At 42.2% G+C, this 26,317-nt stretch overlaps 1 protein-coding gene across 2 annotated transcripts in view; it reads right to left on the bottom strand.

Moving 5' to 3' along the window:
* Positions 1-10,206, bottom strand: part of ETV6 (ETS variant transcription factor 6) — a 90,455-nt gene extending 80,249 nt beyond the window's left edge. Inside the window, exons 1-2 of one of the 2 annotated variants that reach the window (XM_063447629.1) lie at positions 10,189-10,206; positions 9,076-9,360 (exon numbers count right to left, since the gene is read on the bottom strand). In XM_063447629.1, coding sequence (XP_063303699.1) covers positions 9,076-9,102 — 27 coding nt within the window. In that variant the 5' untranslated portion in view covers positions 9,103-9,360; positions 10,189-10,206. Of the gene's footprint in view, positions 1-9,075; positions 9,451-10,188 lie in introns of those variants that run through there. The other variant, XM_063447631.1, reaches the window with a different exon arrangement.
* Positions 10,207-26,317: the final 16,111 nt, after the last annotated feature.

The raw sequence follows: 26,317 nt of genomic DNA, 5'->3' as shown, positions 1-26,317 counted from the left end.
AAGGCCAAATTAGAGTTTGCCAAACAACACCTAAAAAAGCCTTCACAGTTCTGAAACAACATCCTATGGGAAGATGAGACCAAGATCAACTTGTACCAGAGTGATGGGAAGAGAAGAGTATGGAGAAGGAAAGGAACTGCTCATGATCCAAAGCATACCACCTCATCAGTGAAGCATGGTGGTGGTAGTGTCATGGCGTGGGCATGTATGGCTGTCAATGGAACTGATTCTCTTGTATTTATTGATAATGTAACTGCTGACAAAAGCAGCAGGATGAATTCTGAAGTTTTATGGTCAATATTATCTGCTCATATTCAGCCAAATGCTTCAGAACTCATTGGACAGAGCTTCACAGTGCAGATAGACAATGACCCAAAGCATACTGCAAAAGCAACCAAAGAGTTTTTTTTTGTGCAATATATGATTTTTATTTTCAGGAATCAAAAGGGTGATATGGGGATACAGAAAGGAAGAAGGGTAATTGCAATGAGTAACAATTAGTTTAGAGTATGCGTGACAGTCAGCGTTGCTCATACAGAAAGGCAGTAGGTATTAAGACATACGGTATTCAAATCCAATGAGTCATACAGTCACTCTTAAGTTACAACTTAGCCGGTTGATTTTTGTTATAGCTATATGTCGAGTAAGAGTGGAGGAGGGGGGAGGGAGGGAGAAGGAAGTGAGATGGAAAAGGGGAAAGAGGGGAAGGAGGAAGGAGGAAGGACCACAGCTCAGAGCTCTTCTCCTATCTTCTTAAATCCATTATCCTGTAGAATTGTATATTGAAGAGGTTGAAGATATTGCGAGGAATTCAGTTTCGTTTTTTGGCGTATGCGTGATGACTAGTTAGGTGCTCTGTCACCTTCATTGTTGTTACAAGGAAGGACTTCTGTTCATTGCGGACACGACGTGTAGTTAGGGGTAACCAGGTTTGTGGCTGTCAGCCAAGGTTTTCACTGTGACTCTAATTTTTCTGCTTTCACATGTGTCTCAGAGGAGAGTAATTCGTATCTGTAATATTGATATACTTTTTTGGTTAGATCTTTATTAGTTGGGCAATATGTGGTTTTCCAGTGAAGTGCCAGGAGATTTCTAGCAGCTAGAATTATTATGGTAGCTATTTGTCTAGATTGTCGTGTCCACGTATCTGAGAACAATAGTAATAAGCCAGTTTTGGGAGTAAGTGTGGGGCAGCCCCCTGTGCCTAGGGTAATCAGGGCTTTGACATGTGACCACAGTGGGCTGATTACTTTGCATTCCCACCATATATGAGTCATGTGTCCTGGTGCGCTCTGGCAACTCCAACACACGGGTGCTACTGTTGGGTAGATTTGATGTAGGCGGTGTGGTGTGAGATACCAGCGAAATACAATTTTCTTGTGCGCTTCTATATGGGAGAAACAAGTTGTAATGCCTCGTAAGGCATCTAGCGATTTGAGCCATTGTTCTGTCGTTAACTTGGGTATACCTTCTTTTTCCCATTGTGAGGTGTATTTAAAGTGTTGTGGTGGGCTGCTGTCCAGCAGTGTTTTATAACATAGAGATAGAGTTTTAGGTTTCGACGGGGTCAACAAGCATCTATTGATGAGGTTTGTCTTGCAATTTTGTGGTATGAAAATGCAACCTTAGTGTTGATAATGCTCTTCAGTTGAAGGTATGAGAATATAAAGGAATTTGGCAGGTTGAACTGCTTTTGTAGGTCGGGGAATGGTAGAATGTGATCTTTGCCGCATAAGTCTTTGATGTGATAGATACCCCTTTCAGTCCATGATTTAAATGAGATCCATTGAGAGATCGCTTCTAGTGCCATGAGGGGAGCTCGAGAGTCGAAGCGCTTGCTTTTAGCGGAATCTGTGTGGAGAAGGTCCCAGACTCGCAAAGTGAGGGCAGTCGTGGGATAGGGTGTGGTTTCTAGGTGCCTATATGGTTTTGGGGTCCATAGGACAGACCGCAAAGAGTGTGGGTGTAACGCTTCTTGTTCCATATCCACCCATTGGAGGGTATTTGCAGGCGTGTGGAGTCGGACTGCTGCTTCCAGTAGGGCCGCCCTGTAGTATGTAAGAAGTTTGGGTAAGCCCATTCCTCCTGCTTTAGGTGACATTTGTAGCAAGGATAGAGGCAAGCGCGGGTTCATTCTACCCCAGACAAATTTAGTCAGTATCCGTTGCGTGGTCAGGCCACGCCCCCTACCAAAGAGTTTAAGGGAAAGAAGTGGAATGTTATGCAATGGCCAAGTCAATCACCTGACCTGAATCCGATTGAGCATGCATTTCACTTGATGAAGACAAAAAGGAAGGGAAAATGCCCCAAGAACAAGCAGGAACTGATGACAGTTGCAGTAGAGGCCTGGCAGAGCATCACCAGGGATGAAACCCAGCGTCTGGTGATGTCTATGCGTTCCAGACTTCAGGCTGTAATTGACTGCAAAGGATTTGCAACCATGTATTAAAAAGTGAAAGTTTGATTTATGACTGTTAATCTGTCCCATTACGTTTGGTCCCTTAAAAAGTGGGAGGCACATATGCAAACTGTTGTAATTCCTACACCGTTCACCTGATTTGGATGTAAATACCCTCAAATTAAAGCTGAAAGTCTGCAGTTAGGGCACATCTTGTTTGTTTCATTTCAAACCCATTGTGTTGGTGTATAGAGCCAAAAAGATTAGAATTGTGTCGATATCCCAATATTTATGGACCTGACTGTAGTAGACAGATGCAAGATGTTAGCTGAAGCAGCATTCACTGTAGAGGCACAACCAAGTTGCTGGAATTGTGTACCGAAATATCTGAACAGAATATAAGCTGCATCTCCAGATGGGAGATACCATAAAGGGTAGTTAATAATGACAGGGCTAAGATCCTGCGGGACTTCAAGATCCAGACAGACAAGTACTGGCCAACCATTCTGACATCGTGGTGGTAGACAAGAAACGGAAAACTGCAGATGTGGTGGATGTAGCAATACCCACTGACTAGAACATCAGGAAGAAGGAACATGAGAAGATGGACAAATACCAAGGACTTAAAGAAGAGCTAGAAAGGATGTGGAAAGTGAGGGCAGTAGTAGTCCTGGCTGTAATAGGAGCACTCAGGGCTGTGACTCCCAAATTGGGGGAATGGCTTCAACAGATTCCAGTGGGACATTGCTATCCAGAAGAATGCAGTTCTAGGTACAGCTAAGATACTGCACAAAAGCCCCAGACTCCCAGGCCTCTGGTAGAGGACCCAAGAATTAGGAAAAAACATACCACCAAGGAGGTATATATATATATATATATATATATATATGAAACATGGGGGATGGTGTGTATATATATATATATATATATATATATATATATATAAAATATATGGATCCATGCACTCACGCTCACATATGTACATAAAGTTGGTAGTACTTGCCGGGTGCCAGTCCCCATGGGGATGTAGATAAACATAGAGAGAAAAGGAAATCCAGGGCTGCACTCACGGTCTTAGAATGAAAAAAAGTCTTTATTCCATAAAATGAGAGAGATCAATGTTTCGGTCCACGCAGGGACCTTCCTCAGGATCAAATGACATACAAATACCCCACAAATAAATCTAATATATAGCAGCAATAATTATAGAAAAGTGACTTCACAAATGAAAGCAGGTTCACACTGAGCACATGTGACAGACATGACAGAGTCTGGAGACGCCATGGAGAACGTTCTGCTGCCTGCAACATCCTCCAGCATGACCGGTTTGGCAGTAGGTCAGTAATGGTGTGGTGTGGCATTTCTTTGTGGGGCAGCCTGACTGCCATTAGGTACCGAGATGAGATCCTCAGACCCCTTGTGAGACCATATGCTAGTGCGGTTGGCCCTGGGTTCCTTCTAATGCAATACAATGCTAGACCTCATGTGGCTGGAGTGTGTCAGTAGTTCCTGCAAGACGAAGGCATTGATGCTATGGACCCACCCGTTCCCCAGACCTGAATCCAATTGAGCACATCTGGGACATCATGTCTCACTCCATCCACCAACGTCACACCACAGACTGTCCAGGAGTTGGCAGATGCTTTAGTCCAGGTCTGGGAGGAGATCCCTTATGAGACCATCCGCCACCTCATCAGGAGCATGCACAGGCGTTGTAGGGAGGTCATACAGGCACGTGGAGGCCACACACACTACTAAGCCTCATTTTGACTTCTTTTAAGGATATTACATCAAAGTTGGATCAGCCTGTAGTGTGTTTTTCCACTTTAATTTTGAGTGTGATTGAGTGTGACAAATCCAGACCTCCATGGGTTGAAAATTTTGATTTCCATTTTTTTATTTGTGTGTGATTTTGTTGTCAGCACATTCAACTATGTAAAGAACAAAGTATTTCAGAAGAATATTTAATTCATTCAGATCTAGGATATGTTATTTTTTTGTTCCCTTTATTTTTTTTTTAGCAATATATATATATATATCATTTAGAAGACTTAAAGGAAGACTGTTACATTAGGAATACATATCTGTATTCCTAACACTATAGCTCTGATGCCCCTCATCAGTTAGGTCCCCACAGTGTAAAATAGAACACAGGAAAAAAAAAAAAAAAAACAGGAATAAAATAAAATGAATCACTATGCATCTCTATCATCTATCCCCCCACAAAAAAAAAACAAAAAAATACAGGACAAACATTCCTTCTGATGTCATTTTCCACTTATCAAAGCTTTCTATGGTCTATTTAAAGGGATATTATAGGCATCAAAACAACTTTAGCTTATTGAAGCAGTTACTGCCTTTTAGGAGTTACAATCACCTTTGTTTTTGTTAATGCAGCAAAAGCCACACCTCCCCTGGCTTTGACTCACACAGGCTGAATGAAAACAAAATTGGTTTCATTTTCGATAACATGTTAACTTGCTTGTTTTTATCTCCTGCCCTGTAAATCAGGCTTTGATCAACCACAGGAGGCTCCTGCAGGGTCTAGAATGCTATTAACAGGGCAGGAGACAAGACATTCTACATTAAACAGCATGTGCAATAAACAAAGTTTTAACATTAGATCTCTCTTTACAGGAAGTGTTTAGGAACGTTGTGCAAGTCACATGCAGGGAGGTGGGACTAAGGCTATATAAAAAAAAAGTGATTTAACTGCTAAATGACAGAGAACGGAGTAAAAACAAAACTTCTTCATTAAGCTAAAGTTGTTTTGGTGCCAAGTTCTCCAGGAACCACAAAGTCACCTAGCCGAAAACAGTTCCATAACATTCGCGGCCAAGTTCCGCTGAGGTGACCGGGAACCACGAAGTCCTCATGCCGAAATTAGTTGCATAGCGGTCGCGGCTCAGTACTGTTGAGGACCGTACATGTGAACGGCCACTAGGGAGCTAGCGTTTGGTTCCATTTGTGGGAAAGGAAAGTGCCGAACCGGGGCACAGAGGGAAAGCTGCTAATGGTGGCTGCGCAGGGTAACTCCCAAACAGGGTCTCAGACCTAGACCACAGTCGGTGGCAGGAGGCCAGCTTCCACACTCCTCCAGGAGTTTGTGGCAAACGTCCGTGGAAGAGAGCTTTTGTCACACTCATTCTGTTAATAAACATTGGTTTTGTAGACCTGTCACTCAATTAATTCTGATGAAGAGTTTTCAATATAGAGGAAATCTACCTTCCATAAAATTGAATGCTAAAGACTGCGTACATAGACTCCTTAAATGTCTGTGCAGTCTTTGGCAGGTCTGGTCATAGCACATAGATGAGACTTGCCTAAACTATTCCCAGCTGCCTCAGAAGGCCCAAACACTTAAATCTGTAATGTCACTAGGGGATTTGGTGTGGACTTTCTCTTTTATGTTTGTTTTCCAGTACAGTTTTATCTAACTCATGGTCCAAGGCTTAATGGTCTAACTGATGGTCCGCTTTCTAATCTGCCTCTTGGGTTCATTTTTGGCTGTAATGGGTTTTATGTGTTAGCTGTGTGGTATAGAAGCCTAGACATGTGTCTGATGTATTATCTCACGACTATTTTTATTTTGGTTGTACTATTGTCTGCGTTTTGAACACAACATTAAGCAATGTCTTTGTATATATAATTTATATGCATTACTTTTTGTTTTTAAAGGGATACTATAGGCACCCAGACCACTTAAGTACCATAACCGCTATAACTAAATATAGTGGTTATGGTCCAAGAAGCCTTACTGCCATCACCCGGGATTGATGTCAAACCATCTGAATGATTTCACACAAACAAAATGCAGCTTCTCATTGGCATCTACAGCTCTGTTCCACCAATGCAGCTCAGCTAATCACATCAGCCCAACCACCTTTGGGTTGAAATTATAGTCTGACAGTCAAAATACTCAAAAACTGCTCAACACAAACTGAGGGCACATGGCCCACAGACTATAGTTGTTACCGTGCTTAGATTGAGTTACCCTATGACTATCAAGAACTCAATTAAAACAAATACAAGAGGCCTTATCTAAAACAGCACTAGTAATTTTGCACAATTAACAATTTAAATTGGGTCATTAATGCTTAACACAAGTAACTAGGGCTGTATGTTTACAAAAATCAGATCTCTTAATATCTCCATTAATATACTCTGGGAACTCCCCATATAGGAGGATCCCCAAAAGTAAGCCCGGTGGGACTGTCTCCCACATGCCCATGCACAGTATCCCTTGGTATGAGTGCCCCTAGACGCCCAGGCAAAGTAAGTGTTTATTGCTGAATGGAGGGACAGTGCCAGGGGACTTCAGGCACTACCACCAATGCAATGAGATTAAATAGTTATAGTGCCTAAAGCAACATCTGGAGGGCAGGAGTTTGGGGAAGCCTGGCCTAAAGTGTCCATTTAAGGGCAGAGGCAATTGTCCAACTTCTGATGCAGAGAAAAATAACTAGAATTTGTGCAATGTGTTTGTTCCACTGTAATATAAGAGTTTAAGTGCACCCAAACATATCATATATTGTTTTTTATCAGGGGACAGGAATGTATTTAATATTCTATATGTATACCTAACACAACATCAAGTATAAATAAAAGTGGAGTAACGGTAATAAATGCACAATTTGTCACAGTTTTGTTTAGAATGCATTTTACACATCAAGTGCAACTAATGAAGTTAAAATGTATCCAATTATTATTATTATTATTGCCATTTATATAGCGCCAACAGATTCCGTAGCGCTTTACAATATTCTGAGAGGGGGATTTAACTATAAGTAGGACAATTACAAAAAACTTACGGGAACAATAGGTTGAAAAGGGCCCTGCTCAATCGAGCTTACATTCTATAGGAGGTGGAGTGTAAAACACATTAGGAGAGGAATTTGCAGTCAAATAAGGTGGGCTGCCCTTTAGGAGAGAGCAAGAGACAGGTATGTGAGGTAGAGGTTAGTCTTGGAGGCTATACGCTTTCCTAAAGAGATGGGTTTTAAGGCACTTCTTAAAAGATGCAAGTCTAGGAGAGAGTCCAGATAATGGAACACAAACATGTATTACTAACACTATAGTTACCTGTTCAATGTTCAAGTACCCCACCCCACACCAAGTGCATGAAAACTTACCTTTTCTCCATAAATGCACTGGTTCCGCCGCAGCTGGCCCTGCCTCCAAGGCTGAGATTATCAATCAATTCAATGCTTTCCCATAGTATTGGATTCCCATAGGAAAGAATTTGGGAGGTTATTGTGCATTGGCGACAAAATGCGGTGCCACGCCAATCATCAACTCCTTATAACGTGCATTGGATCAATGCATCTATATGGGGAATGGTCAGCGCACTAAACCGAAATAGGAAGCACCTCTAGTGGCAGTCCGAGTGACTAAACCTGACCTAGTGAGGTGTTACTAGGCAACAATGGAAACAATGTGTTTTCTTTGAAAAGGCAGTGTTTACGTTAAAAAGTCTACAGGGACAGGCTAAGGATGGCAGAATCACCTCACTAGGCTGCAGTGGTTATGGTGACAGTGTCCCTTTAAAAACACCTCACATGTTTAGGATCTAAATTAATTTTCAGTTGTTAACGCCATCTCTAAACCAACCAAACACCAAACCCTACACTTAAGGTAACTAACCATACACCTACCCTTACCTCTAACCTTAACCCTACGCCATCCCTAACATAGCATTAACCCTTATTCAACACCAATCCAAACCCTATAGGACATCATATCGAACTCTATAGAAAATCATAATGTCTTCAAGGAATTCAAGACATCTTGATATTTCATACCGACAGCTTGCTTAACATAATGGGAAACGTAGAGCACAAACATCTGTAGTAACAAGGTTGTCCATTAGTCTAGACAGCTCCAGTCCCGTAGGTTATGCCACCTCTACTGGGCTACTTTAACTTGCCTTCAATAGACAAATACTTTATTGTAGTAAAATAATTTAATACATGTGTATATAATAATATATACAGTGCTGTACAACAGATGCACTAACAAAAAAGTATTTGCAACAAGTCATGTTGGATGTAATTTTCAGTAGTGATGTTTTTCTTATTAACGTGATAATTTGGCATCGTTTGGTAACAAATTTCTACATGGTTATTTTCTAAACAATTAATTACTGGGAATCACAGACTAACACAGAAAAACTCAGCTATTCTTCCCGCTTAGTTATATTGGCCTAAAATTTGCAAACCCCTGGTAAATTGGCAATAATATTTATTAAGTATACCTGAATACCTATGTATATGCACAACAATATATTTTTGGGGTGGAGAAACGAGCATTGCCTTATTTAAAATCTTCAACACACAGTATTTAATAAATCTAAAGTTATAGAAGCAAAAATCTCACATATCTCTGGTATGAGTGTACATGTGTATAGAAATGTTCACACGATCATTCAAATCACACCTACTTTTTGTTTTCAGGGGAGAATGGGGAAGCACACAGTTAATAATGTTACAGACTATATCAAAAAGTGCAGGCATTATATAAAAACACTGCACACCTTGTACAGCTAAAAAGGTAAAACAACCTGCAAACAAGGGCCAAAACAATGCAATAACCGTGCAGTGTCACAGTGAACGGGAGAGGACATTGAAAAACCTTGGACTGAGAAGGAAGAAGACATAAATAAACATCATGGGACTTACCTTAATGCAACACTGTATAGAAGACATTGCCAGAAACAAGAACGTACTGCTATGTGGGGTGGCCTAGGGCACAGCAGCCCCCCCTGACTACCAGAAGTTAGCACATTGTATTCCAGGGTGCCAGTATAGGGGTCCACATTAGTATTAGTAGGAGCCCCTTCAATAATCTGTTGCTTGGCTAATTAATATCTAGCAGATTGTGTGCCAGTTGTCTTGTCCTTTCTGGTGTTCTGCAGTTGAATGTTGTTTTGCCTTTTTTCTGTTTTCCTTCCTGGAAGAGAGAAACTAAAAAGGCAGAAGTGAGTCTCCCCCCTTCCTCCCTCCGGCTCATTGATCTGAAAGTGTGCAAGTCCTGAAACTGACGTGTATTCCCAGCACTCAGCACTGCCTCTTAAAGACACAGTGCATCAGGAAGCAAGCAAGACAGGGAAATTATAGGGGAGGGGGGACAAAAGGTGCTCAGACCATAGAGAGGAGAAGAGTTTGAGGTGATGGATAAAGAGACAATATGGATGCATAAAATATAAGGCAGATTGAATAATTCTACGTGCAAGGAAATACAAAGAAAGTTGTGGGCATTTATTAAGGGGGGGGGGGTATTAAAAGACAGCACTGAGGGATGAATGGAGGCAAAATAAAAAGGGAGGAGGTCGAAGGCAAGCAGAACAAAAACTATTTAAGAGGCAGAATGGGAGGTCAGGAGTTGATGGGTATTGGGGGAAGGTGGAAGAGAATTAGGAAGTGCAGGGAAATGGAAGGAGGGGGTTAAATATACTGCTACAAAGGGAGAATAAATTAGAGGAAGTAGACAGGGCAAAAAGGAATTACAGGAAATGATGAGAGACAGGTGGATAGAAAAAAAATATATGAAAGATTCGTTATAGAGATGATTACTTCATTGTATCTACAGTAAACAATAAAGAACTTGCATTATCTGGCAACTATTATCTTCTAGCCCTGTTCACTTGGTTTTTAACCCTCTCACTGCCAGATGGAATTAAGACCGAGCTAGATACAGATTGATTATTTATTAGGACTTATTATTATTATTATTATTATAGGAAGGTGCATGATGTGTGTAGAAAGTGGCGCTGTGCCTTTAAGAGCCTGTACCCGGAAATGTCAGCTAATGTTAGCAAGACAGGGCTGGAAATGAGGAAGAAGAGAAAGGAGGGGGTGGGATTGGAGAGAAGGGGGAGGGGAGGTCCGAGGTAGGGAATGTAAAGAGGAGGGAGAGAGAGGGAAGGATGGTATGTCTGGAAGAAAGACACAGAGAGGAAGGGGTAGGAAGATAGACAGGAAAGAGGAGAAAATGGGGGGCAGACATAGAGCTGAGTGGAAAGGAAACAGACACATGGGAGACCCAGCACAGCAGATGGGACTGGATTGAGACATAGGAGGAATAAAGCAACCTATGGGGGATTACTAACTAAGCCAATTAATGTGAGGATGAGAGGAAGTGAATGAGAACCGGGAAGTGAGCAGGACATGGGTTAATATGAGCAGTAGGGATACACTGAATCTAAATCTGCATTAAAAAATAGTAATCATGGATGAATAGAGAGTCTGACCACAATGCATTGCTTTAACCCCTTAAGGACACATGACATGTGTGACATGTCATGATTCCCTTTTATTCCAGAAGCTTGGTCCTTAAGGGGTTAAACACAGACTGTGCGAGACAGGTGAAAGAAGTGCTATAGAATCTGGAGTGGGGCAATTAGAGAGATAGAATGCAGGTAAATTACAGTGTGGGATTGGGAAGAGGAAGGGCTGGAATGGAAGACAGTGCTAGAGTGTTATTCTAAACAAGATTTTATCATAGGCAGAAGTGTTGCAGACATAGCCTGTGTTGAGAAAGAGCAGTCATTCTAAAGAAAATGTATATACACACACCAACCCAAAATACAGTGGGATGTGAGTGGATTGACGCTAGTGCAAGTGCCGCTCCCCTAGTGTCTACAACCACTAACAAGACACCATATAATATAAAGCATAATAAAACACAAAAATAGGAGGCGAAACAATAATCACCAACACACAGTCAATATGTTAAATTATGCTTAATCACTGTTAATGAGTGATTAACAGTGAATAAGTATAATTTAACATATTTACTTTGTGTTGGTGATTAATGTTGCGCCTCCTATTTCTGTGTTTTGCTAAAGAAAAATTTGCTCAGCAATCTGGAGTAAAGGAAAGAATGGATCTAGTTAGCATGCAGAAGGGTTTGCGACAGTAGCTGTAGAAGATGCAGAATTGGTGTGATGAGGGGAAGAGAGTGCCATAAAATCTAGCGGGCAAGACAAACCGATAGTTATTCACTAAGGTATGAATTCAAAATTTTGAGCCAAATTTAAATCATAGTCAACTTTGAGATTGTATCCACTGCTGCAATTTTGGTCTAGAATTTGACATTCACATTGAATTCCCTACAATGTACACTTTAGTAAATATCCATACATGTATTGCAGCGAAGGCGAGACAGGCAGAGTTATTTACTAATATGAGAAGTGGAATTTCACATTTATTTCCAAAATAGCTAGATGAGTGAAATACATACATTTCACCCATTCCTGTTCTAAAACATTGATTCATGTGTGTTTGTGTATTACAAATACATCATTACAGCTACTATTATCTTCAGGATAGCTGAATAAGAGAGTCCCTGCAGTGTTTTACTCAGCATTGCCAATTGGTCAATGTCTACTTTTTTCATTTTAGTATTCTGAACTATACTGACGCACTACTGTAGTGATGCGGAATTTGAACTAAAGGGACCATGGTGCGATGAAAAGAGTTACAAATGGAATATGGAAATCACTTGTAGATTTATTCACTTAATTGGAAATTATACCAAATAAAATCTGTATTGCAAAATGGAAGTTAAAATGGCTGGTGCAGAAATATCCTCTAACTCTACTTGACTATTTGTATAAAGCATCAGTTTTGCTATTTTAATGTAATTCCCTAAGTTTCAGTATTTAGTGAATAAAGAAATGCCATTGAACCACACCACTTCACACCAATAATAAGTATTATTTCGCTACTAGACTAACTTTTGGCTCCAAAAGTATCCCAGAAATCTTTGATATATTCGCAGAAACCTTGACTTGGCTCTTACTTAATAAAAGCAGATGTCCAGTAGTGATTCACTATCTGGACGATTTTCTCTCCTTTGAACCACACCACTTCACACCGTGCAATCTACATCACATGCTTTCACTATTTGAAAATCTGGGAGATAACATTCCTGGGTATCACGCTAAATTCAGTTTCCATGCAAGCTAGCCTTCCTCCGGAAAAGGTAGATAGGATTTTAACAAAACTGCAACTCACAAGGGTCTTGCACCAGGAAAGAACTACAGTCACTTCTAGGGTCACTCAACTTCACTATGAGGATTATTTCTCAAGGAAGGTCTTTCATCTCTAGAATACTCTCTTCTACACGGTCTCCCTGACGACGACACTAGAACTAGTTTAGACGAACCAGCTAGGGCCGACCTAAGAATGTGGCATCTCTTTTTATCCTCTTGGAATGGCAGGTCCTTATTCATTCCCCCCCATCTCTGGAGATTCCCCTGTAATTTGGACTGACGCAGCAGGAGCCATAGGTTACGTTGCTATCTTCGGCAACGTATTTCAACAAGACCTCAGTACTGTTCAAAGTTTTCCCAATAGTAGCTGCAGCACACATATGGGGCAAGGAATATAAAGGTAAAACAGTTAGGTGCTTTTCAGACAACTTAGCAGCATGTAACATTATCAACAAAGGCTGCTCTTAATCCCTTTCAATAATGAACTTGGTGAGGAAACTTACCTGGTTAGCGACAAATCTACAGTTCTGTCTATGTTGTATCCACATACCAGGCATTCTGAACAACGCAGCTGACGCTCTGTCAGCGAACGTACATGCTTAAATACGCTGTTAAAACACAGTAGGTCACTAGCACAAGCTGGTTTGTCAATCAATACTAAAAAAGCCTATACCAGAGCATATGATCTGTTTAAAAAATTTGTGCGTGATTTTAATATAATAAATGTTTTTTTACATAGAATCCATGGTTGCATTCACAACTTTTTGCCACAGCTCTTCGAAATTAGCATACAATACAATCAAACTTTACTTAACAGGCATACAACATTACATGTTAACTATTTACCCACACAAAGCTCCAATCATAGCCTCTTATCCAGTCAAAAGGGTCCTGAGAGGTATCCAGAGGCTAACACATCAGAATCCCTTTAACCCCTTAAGGACCAAACTTCTGGAATAAAAGGGAATCATGACATATCACACATGTCATGTGTCCTTAAGGGGTTAAAAGACTTCCGATAGATTGTAACATATTTAGGAAGATCTCTGATTTATTAGATAACCCTTTTGACAGTCTCACTAATCTGGTAATCAAATCAGCAGCCTATATACAGTAGATCTGAAGATCCTGCAAAGAGTAGTAGTGAACATATACCTTATACATATACGTAAGAACATATACATAAAGAATATATGAAACACATGGCGAACACATCCTAAACCAGGGTTAGGCAACTTTCAGCACGTTCAGATGTTGAGAACTACATGTCCCTTGATGCTTTGTCACCATTATGGCCATAAGAGCATTATGGGAGTTGAAGTCCACAACATCTGGAGTGCTGATGGTTGCCTGTGATAATAATATTCCATATTAATTAAGAATGATTGATCACTATTGAGCAAATCAAACTATTAGATAGTCAAGATGGCGCCGGTACACAGTCATCATGCATAACTTTTTAGATAGTTATGAGAACAGAGCTAGCTTTTTAGATAGTTATGAGAACAGAGATAAAAACCGCAGAGATCTGGCAAAACATTGTTGTGGGACTGAACAGTCTGACCAACTGCAAGTCCTATCCAACACTTTTTGCAAGGTTTTTGCTGGGCTGCGCTGATAAGAAGATTTGGTGAAAAAAGTACAGACTATTCACCCCATTGATTATTAATAACGTATAAAAAGGCAAGAGAATTTGGCACTCATTGGAGTACTACCCACCTGCAATACGGACGCATATTGCTGGTTAAGCTGATTTCAGAATAAGAGAGGGTGTCTCTCAGTCGAGTGCAGCAAGTTTCTCTCTTATGGAGATGTATTATTAAGCTGTTTTTGTATTAAGCTGTTTCTTTGAGCTGTTCCTTTAAGCTGAATGATTATTAATTAAGTCTTTGTTAGTCCATAAAGTTTGTATTGATTATTTACAAGTACTTGATGTCAGTGTTTTTTCCTTACTTAGATACTCAATTCACTCATCTGAATAGGGTTTTGGTGCCCACCAATATCTTTAAAAACCTTAGGGTAATTGATTATTGCTTCATGAATTTAATGATTAGGCACAACACCTACCCCTGTTCTAGACCATGAGATGCCAATGCAAAGACTTATAATGTACACCAGATGGCACCAGACACCAGTAAGTGAATCAATACATACCACAAGATATGCACATCAGTGGATCTATGGGGGGCTTATAATACAATAGGAAGGAAAAAAGGAAATGATGGCACTATTTATTATATTTACAGAAAAACAGAGAGAAATGGAAAAAAAGACACTCACAAGCAATAATGAATGTGCAAAATGTGCATTGATTTGGATGGCCAAATAGTCCCACCACACAGTCTGTGAATTGCTGATGGATGATAGACACTGCTGGCCCTGTGGTCGCGACTCCAGTGGCTGCTGGATTCTTCCTCCTTTAACAATTCGTGCACAGTCTAGTGGGACTATTTGAACTGTTCAAGGCAATGCACATTTTGCACAATTATAATATGTGCATTCTTGCTTTTTTAATTTTAATTTGGTTTTTTACTTATTGGTGAATGGCGACACTCTAGTGCAGGGGTAGGCAACCTTTTAACAGCACTGTGCCAAAATAGGATTGTGATGTCCCGTAGCGTGCCGGTTCTATTTTTTTAAAATTGAGGTGTGTACAGTAGGTTGCCATATTCTGCTTCTTTTATACTGCAGTTGCTTTGTATTGTTGGATTTGTGCGTATATGAGCTATTATATTGTATATGTTCATAAGTAGTTTGTGGTGTCGTGTATGATCCCTATGAATGTCGGTTGTGTATGGGGGCTGCTTGTGGAAATGTGTGTGTGGATGGATATTTCACATAGTGTGTATGGTGGTGTGTGTATGTGAGGGGCTGTTTAGGGTATTGCATGTGAGAGGCTGCATGTGGGGTTGTGTGCATGTATGTGGTTTGTTAGTGGTGTTGAGTTTGTGCGGATTGTGTGTATGTTTGTGTGTGGGCTGTTCGTATTATTTGTATGAGGGGAGGGTTATTCTGCAGTTCTGTGTATATCTAGCGGTGTGGATGGCTTCCTTGGGTTCCAGTGGAGAGCAGGTTGGCCATATACATGTCAAGGGCAGGAGCTGCAAAAGCTGCCAAGGGCTGCTCTACTCCAGTGTGGATTCCCATTCACAAGTGCTGGGAGGAAGTGATCTGAGATTACTTGCTGCAATGCATAAATTGAGGATTGGTCTTCACCACTAGAGATGTCCCGAACGGTTCGCTGGCGAATATGTGCGATGTTCGGTCCGCCCCCTATTCGTCATCATTGAGTAAACGTTGACCCTGTACCTCACAGTCAGCAGACACATTCCAGCCAATCAGCAGCAGACCCTTCCTCCCAGACCCTCCCACCTCCTAGACAGCATACAATGTAGATTAATTCTGAAGCTGCATTCTTTTTTTTTTTAGACAGAAGTGCGTTATATTTTAGCATGCTAGGCTGAACGTGCGTAGATCATGGCTAGTTGCACTGAGGGTATGAGTATATAGCAGTACATTGTTGTGAAAGATGGCTGTCATGTTTAGGGTGTAGCTTGCACGTTCTCAACTGTGTATTTATATCAGCAGCTCCACCACTAGTTATAAATCAAGTGTGAGTCGCCCCATGACATGAGACTAGTGAATAACATAATACATGAACGGTTAAAGTAAAGGCATGTAAGGAACTACGACAATAAACTCTTTAGGAGGTGAAATAATGACATGTTTAAATGCTTGCTACTTTACGATTAGTTAATGTGCAGAGAGCAGTTCATGTGATCAAAGGCATGGTGTGGAGGATCGGCTATAGTGGGACATGCTTGGCAGGCTGCTGTTTACTGCTTGTGCTCATCCGATCCCTTCTGGGCGCCAGGTGCAGACCCTGGGAGTCCCTGATACCTGAAACAACAAAGGCAAGTCTCTGGCTGAGTGCCGGGTTCGCGGTTTGAGGTGGTGGAAGCTTGTTTTGTCGGGTGGTCGGATCTGTCCCGGTGGTGCTTCACGTCCGGTGCGGGATTGTGGTGGCTTAAGGTGGAGGTGAGTGCTTGACGTGGGGCAGGCTCTGCATTTCTGTTTGTGCCTCCGGTCCCGTCTTCTATGCCTTTTGCGTTGGTGGATTTTAATGGGGACTGCTTCGCTTAGCTGTGGTGGAGCTTGTTGGGGCTGTGGTGGAGCTTGTTATTTGCTTCTAAAATTGATTATAGTCTGTCCAGCTTAGACTCAATATTCTGCCATGCTTTGCTGGTACCAGGAGGACACGTGGCTGCCGCCATAATGGGAGAGTCGCAGATGAGTATGTCAGCCTGGGCGGCTGTGCTCTGTGCGTCCATTAGCTCCAGACAGCCTCTCACGGGTGGACCGGGATAACCCCCACCGGTCCGAGGGGGGGTAACGGAGCTCCCGCCGGGAAGTAGCTGCTCCTGGGCATCCCAGGATCGGGAGATCGGCCACCTCTCCCGCCCGGTGAGCACCAGGCCACACTTGCCACGCGGAGGTAAGTAAGACTCTGTTGAGTTGCTGACCGCTATTAAGCATGTCGGGTCGGTCAGGTAGGAGCAACATTGCTGGGTCATCCCCTTCTGGGGTGAAATTCGCTTGTTGATAGCTGCTTAAAGTGAGATATTGAGGGAGCGTCTTTCCTCCATGACAGCTAGGCCCCGCCTCCCGGAAGCTGCATTCTTAGTGAGAGGAGGGACAGTGTAGCTGCTGCTGATTTGATAGGGAAATTGATAGCTAGGCTAGTGTATTCAGTGTCCACTACAGTCCTGAAGGACTCATTTGATCTCTGCTGTAAGGACAGCACCCCAAAAAGCCCTTTTTAGGGCTAGAACATCAGTGTGCTTTTTTTTTCTGTGTAATCTAACTGCAGTTGCCTGCCTGCCAGCGTGTGTGTCAGGCTCACAGCATATACTGTGCCCACTTGCCCAGTGCCACCACTCATATCTGGTGTCACAATAGCTTGCATTTAAAAAAAACAAAAACTTTTTTGACTGTAATATAATAGCAGTCAGTTTCCTTCACACGTGTGCGTTTCAGGGCCTGCCAGGGCACAGTGTCACACCAGTGCAACTCATATCTGGTGTAACAGTAGTGTACATTTAAAAAAAAATAATAATTTTGACTGTTATAGATTGAATAGCAGTTAGTTGTCTGCAAGCGTGTGTGTCAGGCCTACAGCGTCTACTTTGCCAACTTCTGCCAGTGCACAGTGCCACTCATATCTGTTGTCACAGTAGCTTGCACGCATAGTACCACTAATCGAAAATAAAATGACAGGCAGAGGCAGGCCACCCTGCAGGGGCCATCGTGGTCGTGGTGCTGTGATTCCCTTTGGCCCTAGAATAATGCCCAGTGTTCAGAGGCCACGTACCCTGAACCTTTCGGGGACCCTTGGTGTTGTATGTGGCTGGGTGGGGGAAGAGACCTTCAATGACATCAGTGAGGACAAGGAACGGGACATGGCTAGCTTGGTATCCAACCTTGTGCAAATGGTGAGTTTGCAGTTGTGCAAATGGACTATTTGCGGTTGTTTGCGGTGCGTTAAACGGGGAGTTTGGTCTGTCACTGTGAAGCGGGCATAACCCTTACACTACCTGATCGATACAACATCATACCTGATGTTTTAAAGCACGTTATTCCAAACAATTTAGGAATGTTAGGTGATTTATGCCCTTTATGGATTAAAACCAGACTCTGCATCAACTATGTAATTTTCCATGGGAGTTTTGCCATGGATCCCCCTCCGGCATGCCACAGTCCCGGTGTTAGTCCCTTCGAAACAACTTTTCCATCACTATTGTGGCCAGAAAGAGTCCCTGTGGGTTTTAAAATTCGCCTGCCTATTGAAGTCTATGGCGGTTCGCCGGTCTCGAACATTTGCGGAAGTTCGCGTTTGCCGTTCGCGAACGGAAAATTTCTTGTTCGCGACGTCACTAGCTGTGATACGTTTTACTGTTCTGAAACACTAATATTTGTGTTCAGCGAATTCTCACGAGTATAACAGTACCCCACATGTAGAGGTTTCATAGTGTTTGTGAAAGTTACAGGGTCAAATATAAGGCTTTATTTTATTTTTTTATTTTTTTCATTGAAATTTGTCAGATTGGTCATGTTACCTTTGAGAGCGTATGGTAGTCCAGGAATGAGAATTACCCCCATGATGGCATACCATGTGCAAAAGAAGACAACCCAAGGTATTGCAAATGGGGTATGTTCAGCCTTTTTTAGTAGCCACTTAGTCACAAACACCGGCCAAAGTTAGCGTTTCTTGCATTTTTAACATGCAAACAAATATAAATGCTAACTTTGGCCAGTGTTTGTGACCAAGTAGCTACTAAAAAAGACTGGACATACCCTATATTGAATACCCTGGGTTGTCTACTTTAAAAAAAAAAAAAAAAATTACATGTGGGGTGTGATTCAGAGATTTATGACAGATAGTGTTACAGTGTCACTATTGATACATTTAAAAATATATATATTGAAACAGCAATTTCCTACTTGTACTTATAGCCATATAACTTGCACAAAAAAAAGCAAGCATTAGCTTTTGTAGACAAGTAAAAGATTTTTCAAGTAAAAGTCCAAAAACATGTTTTTTTTTCAATTTTTCACCATATGTTATTATTTTCTTTAAAGTAAATGATATGACATGATACAAATAATGTCCTGAAAAAAAAACAATATATAACTTGTATGGGAACAGTAAATGAGAGAGCGGAAAGTTACAGTTAAACACAAACACCACAAAAGTGTTAAAACCACTCTGGTCGTTAACGTACAACATTGCAAAAACAGGCCGGTCCTTAAGGGGTTAAAAGTTCTTATCTCCTTCTCTGTTGCATCCTGGGCCATCTTAAAGGACCGCTCCACACCCCAAAAGCACTTCAGCTTGCTGAAGTGATTTATGGGTGAGGAGTAGCCTGGTTTAATCAGTTTATAAAAGGGCAAATTTCTGTGAGAAATCTGCACTTTTATAAATTTGCTAAGGAACACCCCCCTGGCTGTCGATCAAATAGCCAGGGAGGTTTCCTGCCTCCATCCGTTAGCTCCTCTAAAGGTGCCTTCTCCTCACAGACCTCAGACCAGAAGTGTGCGCGTGCACTCATAACTGTGCGCGCGCATGCACAAGTGCACCAATTTAGAGACTTCTCAATGAGAAGCCTCTGATTGGTTATTTCCCTGTGAAGACACTGCAAGTCTTTTCCGGGAAAAAAGGGGAGGGCATGCTAAGCCTGTAGTTCATAAGACCTGCAGCCTTTGCAAGCTCTGTTAAGATGTACGCCCCAATGAATACATGCCTGACTGCATTGGGGGTATATCTACTAAACAGTGATTTCGATTCGGCAGTGGAGCGCTCCTTCTAACAGGTGCTCCTTTAACAGCATTATAGACCCCTAGGCAAAGCAGTGCTCTGTCTACACAACCACTCACAGGAATACAAATTTAAATTATCGATAAAATTAAGCTTATATTTATTGGTACCTCCAACAAGTGCAATACATACTACATACAATACATACACACAGACTGCTGAATACATTTACAGACTGCTGAATACACACACAAACAACCTGCTGAATACATACACACAGATACTGCTGAATACATACACACAGATACTGCTGAATATACACACACAGATTGCCGAACACACACACAGATTGCCGAACACACACACAGATTGCCGAACACACACACACACAGATTGCCGAACACACACACACACAGATTGCCGAACACACACACACAGATTGCCGAACACACACACACACACAGATTGCCGAACACACACACACACAGATTGCCGAACACACACACACACACACAGATTGCCGAACACACACACACACAGATTGCCGAACACACACACACACAGATTGCCGAACACACACACACACAGATTGCCGAACACACACACACACAGATTGCCGAACACACACACAGATTGCCGAACACACACACACACAGATTGCCGAACACACACAGATTGCCGAACACACACAGATTGCCGAACACACACAGATTGCCGAACACACACACTGTCACGATACTGGGGAACCCAACACGCTAACACACACACAGACACACAGACAGAAAGTGTGCAGTACCGGTCCTTAGAGTGGCCGGGCTAAGCACACACAGAATAGTCAGGAGACAAGCAGAGTAAGGGGAACCAGAAAACAGAATAACGAGAAACAAGCCGAGGTCAAAGGGTAGGAGAAAGTCACAAAGTCAGTATAACAAGCCAGAGAGTACGTAACCAGAAAGCACACGTTCAGAATCAATACTATAAAGCAAAGACCACAACAGGGCACAGATAGACAGGAAAGGTAAGTATTTAAATCCTAGCCTGAATCCTGATTGGCTAACCACCAATCAGTATTAACAAACACACGTGGGGGATATCTATACCCCCCACTGTGTTTGTTGCACTGTAGCTTTAACGCCGGGTCATGTGAGTGACCCCGGCGCTTAGATAATAGTGCCGGCTCCCAGCGTGCAGCGTTAGACATGCTGCCGCTGGGAGGAGAAGAGGAGGACGCGAGCGGCGTGTCAAGAGGAGAGGACGCCGCTCGCTTATCGGTAAGGGGAGAGGGGACCGCGGGCGGCGACGGACCGAGGGTGAGTGCTGCAAGAGGATTGCAGCCTCCCCTCACCGCTGCCCGCGGAGCCCTGACACACACAGATTGCCGAACACACACACAGATTGCCGAACACACTCACTAACTGCTGAATACGCACACAGACTGCTGAATACGCACACAGACTGCTGAATACGCACACAGACTGCTGAATACGCACACAGACTGCTGAATACGCACACAGACTGCTGAATACGCACACACACAGACTGCTAAATAAACACACACACAGACTGCTAAATACACACACACACAGACTGCTAAATACACACACACAGACTGCTAAATACACACACACAGACTGCTAAATACACACACACAGACTGCTAAATACACACACAGACTGCTAAATACACACACACAGACTGCTAAATACACACACACAGACTGCTAAATACACACAGACTACAGTGTGGGGTGCAGTGTGTGAGAGAGGTGCCGTATGTCTGAGGGGTGCTGTGTGTGTGTAAGGGGTTCAGTGTGTGAGGGGTTTCAGTATGTGTGAGGGGTTTTCAGTGTGTATGAGAGAGTGAGAGGTGCAGTGTGTGAGAGGGGTTTAGTGTGTGTGAGCAAGTGCAGTGTGTGAGATGTGCAGTGTGCATAAGGGGTGCAGTGCCTGAGGGGGTTCAGTGTGTGCGAGGGTTGCAATGTGTGTGAGCGGTGCAGTGTGTATAAGAGAGTGAAGTCTGTGTGAGGGTTGTAGTGTGTGTGTGTGAGAAGGTGCAGTGTGTGTCAGGGGGTGACTGTATGTGTGAGATGGGTTTCAGTGTGTATGAGTGTGGTGGAAGCTCGGTAAAAAATGAATTTACTAGGACAAGATTGCCACGTGGTATGTGCACTTGCATATGTTGATGTATCGGTCGGTTGGCTGCACGTGGCAACGATACAATCAGTAGTGTAAGGAGCATGTGTAGGAATACAGGATATACAAGTATTTCCCCTCCTCCATTGTGCTGGGCAAGCCATGTGGTCAAACAGGAATTTAGTCTATTCGGTTGATGTATAAGAGTATGTGTAGGTTGAACTGATTATGGGAGGAGCTACATGCCTATATAAGGGACCTACACTGTATGATCAGGACTCAGACTTTGCTGTTTTTTGGTGACATTAGTCCCTCGTAGTCCCGGTCGGTGAATCGAATAAAGAATCTCTTCCTTCCTGAAGAAACCTGTGTCCACTTCTCTGTGCTTGGCTTCCGTCAGTTTCTCCGGTATCATGAGGAGTACAGTATGTGTGATAGGGTGCAGTGTGTGTAAGGGGGGTGCAGTGTGTGTGAGGGGTGCAATGTGTGTGAGCAGGTGCAGTGCGTGAGGGGTGCAGTGCGTGAGGGGTTCAGTTTGTGTGCATAGGGTCTATATTGTATGTTTTCTGAAGTTACTTTCTGGAAAGAACCGAGTTGCTGTGGTAAAGTGGTTCAAGGGGCGAGGACTGTTATCTGTACGGCACCCTTGGTAGCAGTATTTGTGAGTGCTTGATGACGAGATACAGACATGACATAAACACACCCAAGTGTGGGAGTTGATTCAGGGCGAGATAAGAAGAGAGAAGAAGAATAGAATTATTAGTATTCTTACTATTATTTTCAACAAGGAGGAGCAGTAAAAAAATTAGATATATATTTATTGAATAAATATAATATAAACATATATGTTTTTTTTACTGCTTCTCCCTTTTTCCTCTCTATTGCTCATTTCTCATTTGGTCTGTGACTAAAATCAGTGACTTGTTCCCTAGCCATCAATCATCTTTTTTGAGGTATATTTAATCTCAGAGTTTGGAAATTCGGACCAAATTCATCCGAAGTGCAGTTCGACCTAAAACGAATCTCCAAATATAGCTAATTGTGAAGTCCTGAGAAAGCACCTATTAGGCAATGGGAAGAGATGAATGTTTGTGGCTCCACAATCCATTTTTGCAGGGTTTTTGTCATATTTTATTACACTACATTTCCCATAATTCTATACCAGACCATTGCTGGGAAATAATTATGGAAACCGTAATGCAACAACAGTTGGGAGGAATCAGTTCTACACCGCTGACACTAATATGTGATCCAATTACCTTATGGCCAAATTCTGGCATGGACGCTTTGTCCCAATGTTCAGGACACTCTGCAGTCTTCAGGGGAGAATTTTGTGTGGTTTTGGAGGAACTTGAGCCATGTAGCAGAAAGTTCAACAAAACACATCCACAAGTAGAAAAATAGCTTTAGAACTTGATGATTACCTGCCCTTCAGTTTTGTCACATCATCAATAGACAGAAAGTTGGGCCTCCTGCGCACTTCTTTCTGAGTTCTATACACCATATTCTTCTGTATCATAACTAAAAGAAAAAGTATAAGAAAATAAATAGAACGGCTTATTTTATCAGCTTAGTGTGCTGTATAGTACCTCACTTGTCCACAATTCAGAACCAAAACAAAACCTTGAATTTGATCTATAGATTTGTTCCAACATAATGTAAGGATTTATTTTCAAGTGCTCTCATACATAATATATATTTTTTTTTAAAGGGAATGAAAGGGCTTTCATTTTAAATTCTATATACATATATTCCAAATACAACATTACATGTGAATAAAATTTTTAAAATAGGAAAAAAATATATATTTTTTAAAAATTATTTATTTTTGTTGTGCACAGATTAACAATACAGGCTTGCCTTGCCACAACAGCATCAGCAAGCATAATTATGACACACAATGATATCCATTCGTATGGTAGACCAAGAAACAGCAAAATATTTGATAAACATGCAGAAACAGGTTGATAGACCTGTATGTCATGAATGTAGAACTAAACTAGCATATTACAACGGATAATAGAATAAATCAAACGTGTTTATAAGCCTAAGCATGTGCAGTAGTAAAGGAATAGTAATCAGGCTAGGTAGGAAAGTAGTTAGAATGCCACTGGGTACTTGTCATGAAATAGAGTGAGACAAAGATCAATATGGAGTCCCCTGCACTGTTAACAGGATTAGTTACGAGCAGAAGCTTTGCCACTAGGAACTCACCCAACACCACTCGTTGGCCCCATTTTAAATTCCATCTCCGGACCAGGCATGATCTCATCGGAAGTCCACTCGCTGTATTGGGTAGTTAGCCGGGCTTCATGCTTGCGAGCTGTGGGAGGTATGCTGTATTCAGGTTCTACACCCCCCTCAGCCCAAGCCTCATGGGAAACCATCGCTGCACCTCTAGGGATCCTCCTACTCTGGATGTCGGAGAGTCCATCGGGGGTTTAGGCAACTTTTGATAGGTACATCCATATAGGCCTCCAGCCCACAGTGGGCCGGCGATCTGACTCAGCAGCTCGAGCTTTGGGTTCGGCAGGCAGAGTATTGGTGCGGGGTTGCCTATATGTGCATTCCCAAAAACTCTTGGCAGAGCTTGTCAAAGTGTGTGTGGGTTTCCCCAGTGGGGACCGGGATATCCCCCACTGGTCCAAAGGGAAGGTTGCACTGCCTCAGGGTATGCTGTGTTTGTAGCAAGCCACGTGACAGGAGATCAGACCTCTTAGTCATCCAACGTGAATTCTCGGTTTACAGGCACAAATTGGCTATCCTCGTATTCCCATTTGATACAAGGCAGTGTGCCAATCAAGTGAAGCTGTATTTGTTGAGTTATTAAACAATACATTTCAATCCATGCCCAAACGTCTCGGAGCTCTTGCAAAGAGCTCCGAGACGTTTGAAAAATACGTTTTTCAAATCTTTTGCTTATGTTTTTTTACACATCCAGTGCAACTAATTCAAAATAACTCAAAATAGATTCATATATCATTCCTGATTGTTAAATGCCTAATATGTTCAGCATTTAAATTAATTTTTGATAGTTAACGTTAAACCTATACCAATCCACACACTAACACTCTACTCCTTACTCAATGGTTACACTAACTCTAACCGTATGTCTACACTAATCGTAATAACCTTAACCCTACAAAATGCCTAAACCTAAAACAGCATTAACCCACACCCTACAATAACCCTTTCCCTAACACTACTCTAACCATAACCTACACTAACCATAACCCTACAGCTAACCCTAACCATAACACTCTTTTTAATCTTACACTATTATTACCCCTGAATCTAACCGTAACCCTACCATAACTCTAACCTCACAACTAAGCCTAAGGAAACCCTTTGCTAATATCAATTCTCATTATAGAAAATTGGTTTTACTATTTAACACAGTAGATAGTGGTCTGTGACCACCATCTACTGGCAGTTTTCATAATTACACCATGTGTAATTATAAATAGAGCCCTATTTCCCAGCTGATCACACCGAGTGGGGTACTGGGCAGCTGGCAAAGCCAAGCACTGGTCACAGATGGCTGGGGACAGCCTGGGATACCCTGAAGTAGACTGTAGCCCAGAAAAACTATGACTTAGAAATCATGCTTTTATGAATCAATTTAAAGGGCTCTACACAGTACTGACTTCCAGCGCTGCACAGCACTCATAGGTCAGTCTGAGGCCACTAACAATGGCCCCAGCAGACTAAGGCATTGATACATGGAATGTGAGGTATAAGAAGGGATTTAACCCTGCTCACACTGTGTAGGCATTTAAATGCCAATTAAAATAGCTGCTTGCAGCCCTGACTTCCAGCACTGCAAACAGCTCACCAAAAGTCTGGGGTCACGAAAAATGGCTCCAGCAGACTCAGAGGAGCCCCAGGTACCATTGATATGTATAATTCAGATCAGACAGTCTCCTCGCAGCTATAAGATCATCATACTTAATGATCTTGGTCCAATCAAATGTTTCTTACAGAGAAGCAGTGAGGACCTACTGTGCCTTGTTTACCAAAGAACCATTGAGGTGTGCACACAGCAGCAGCGTTACAACATATCCACCCAGAGCTGAGACTAAACAATATTGGAAAGACCATCCGGAAGAAAGAAGCATCACTTAACACCAAGTCCCAAGTGGCTACTGAAACTTGAAAGCAGATAACTGCATGCTCCCAGAGCAGGAAGCAGTCACCATCACAGTAGGAGATTTCCAACAACAAATAGACCACATAAAGAGTTGTTAGCACCAGGACCAGACATGATCAATGCCTACTGGATAAAGAAACCAACAACACTGCATGAACACCTAGCAACACAAATGAACCACCCACTAGCAACAGGCTCCCAGCCTAAATAGATAACACAAGGCCATGGAGGATCTCTCACAAGGGAACACCACCATTTAAATCACAACCAATCACCTGCCTCTATACAACACGAAAGGTCCTGTCAGGTATCATAGTCTTGAAGGTAA

The sequence above is a fragment of the Pelobates fuscus genome, chromosome 3, assembly GCF_036172605.1.
Source record: "Pelobates fuscus isolate aPelFus1 chromosome 3, aPelFus1.pri, whole genome shotgun sequence".
In the NCBI taxonomy this organism is placed as follows: Eukaryota; Metazoa; Chordata; class Amphibia; order Anura; family Pelobatidae; genus Pelobates; species Pelobates fuscus.
Note: the sequence above shows the minus strand (reverse complement) of the source record. Positions and strands in the feature narration are given on the sequence as shown.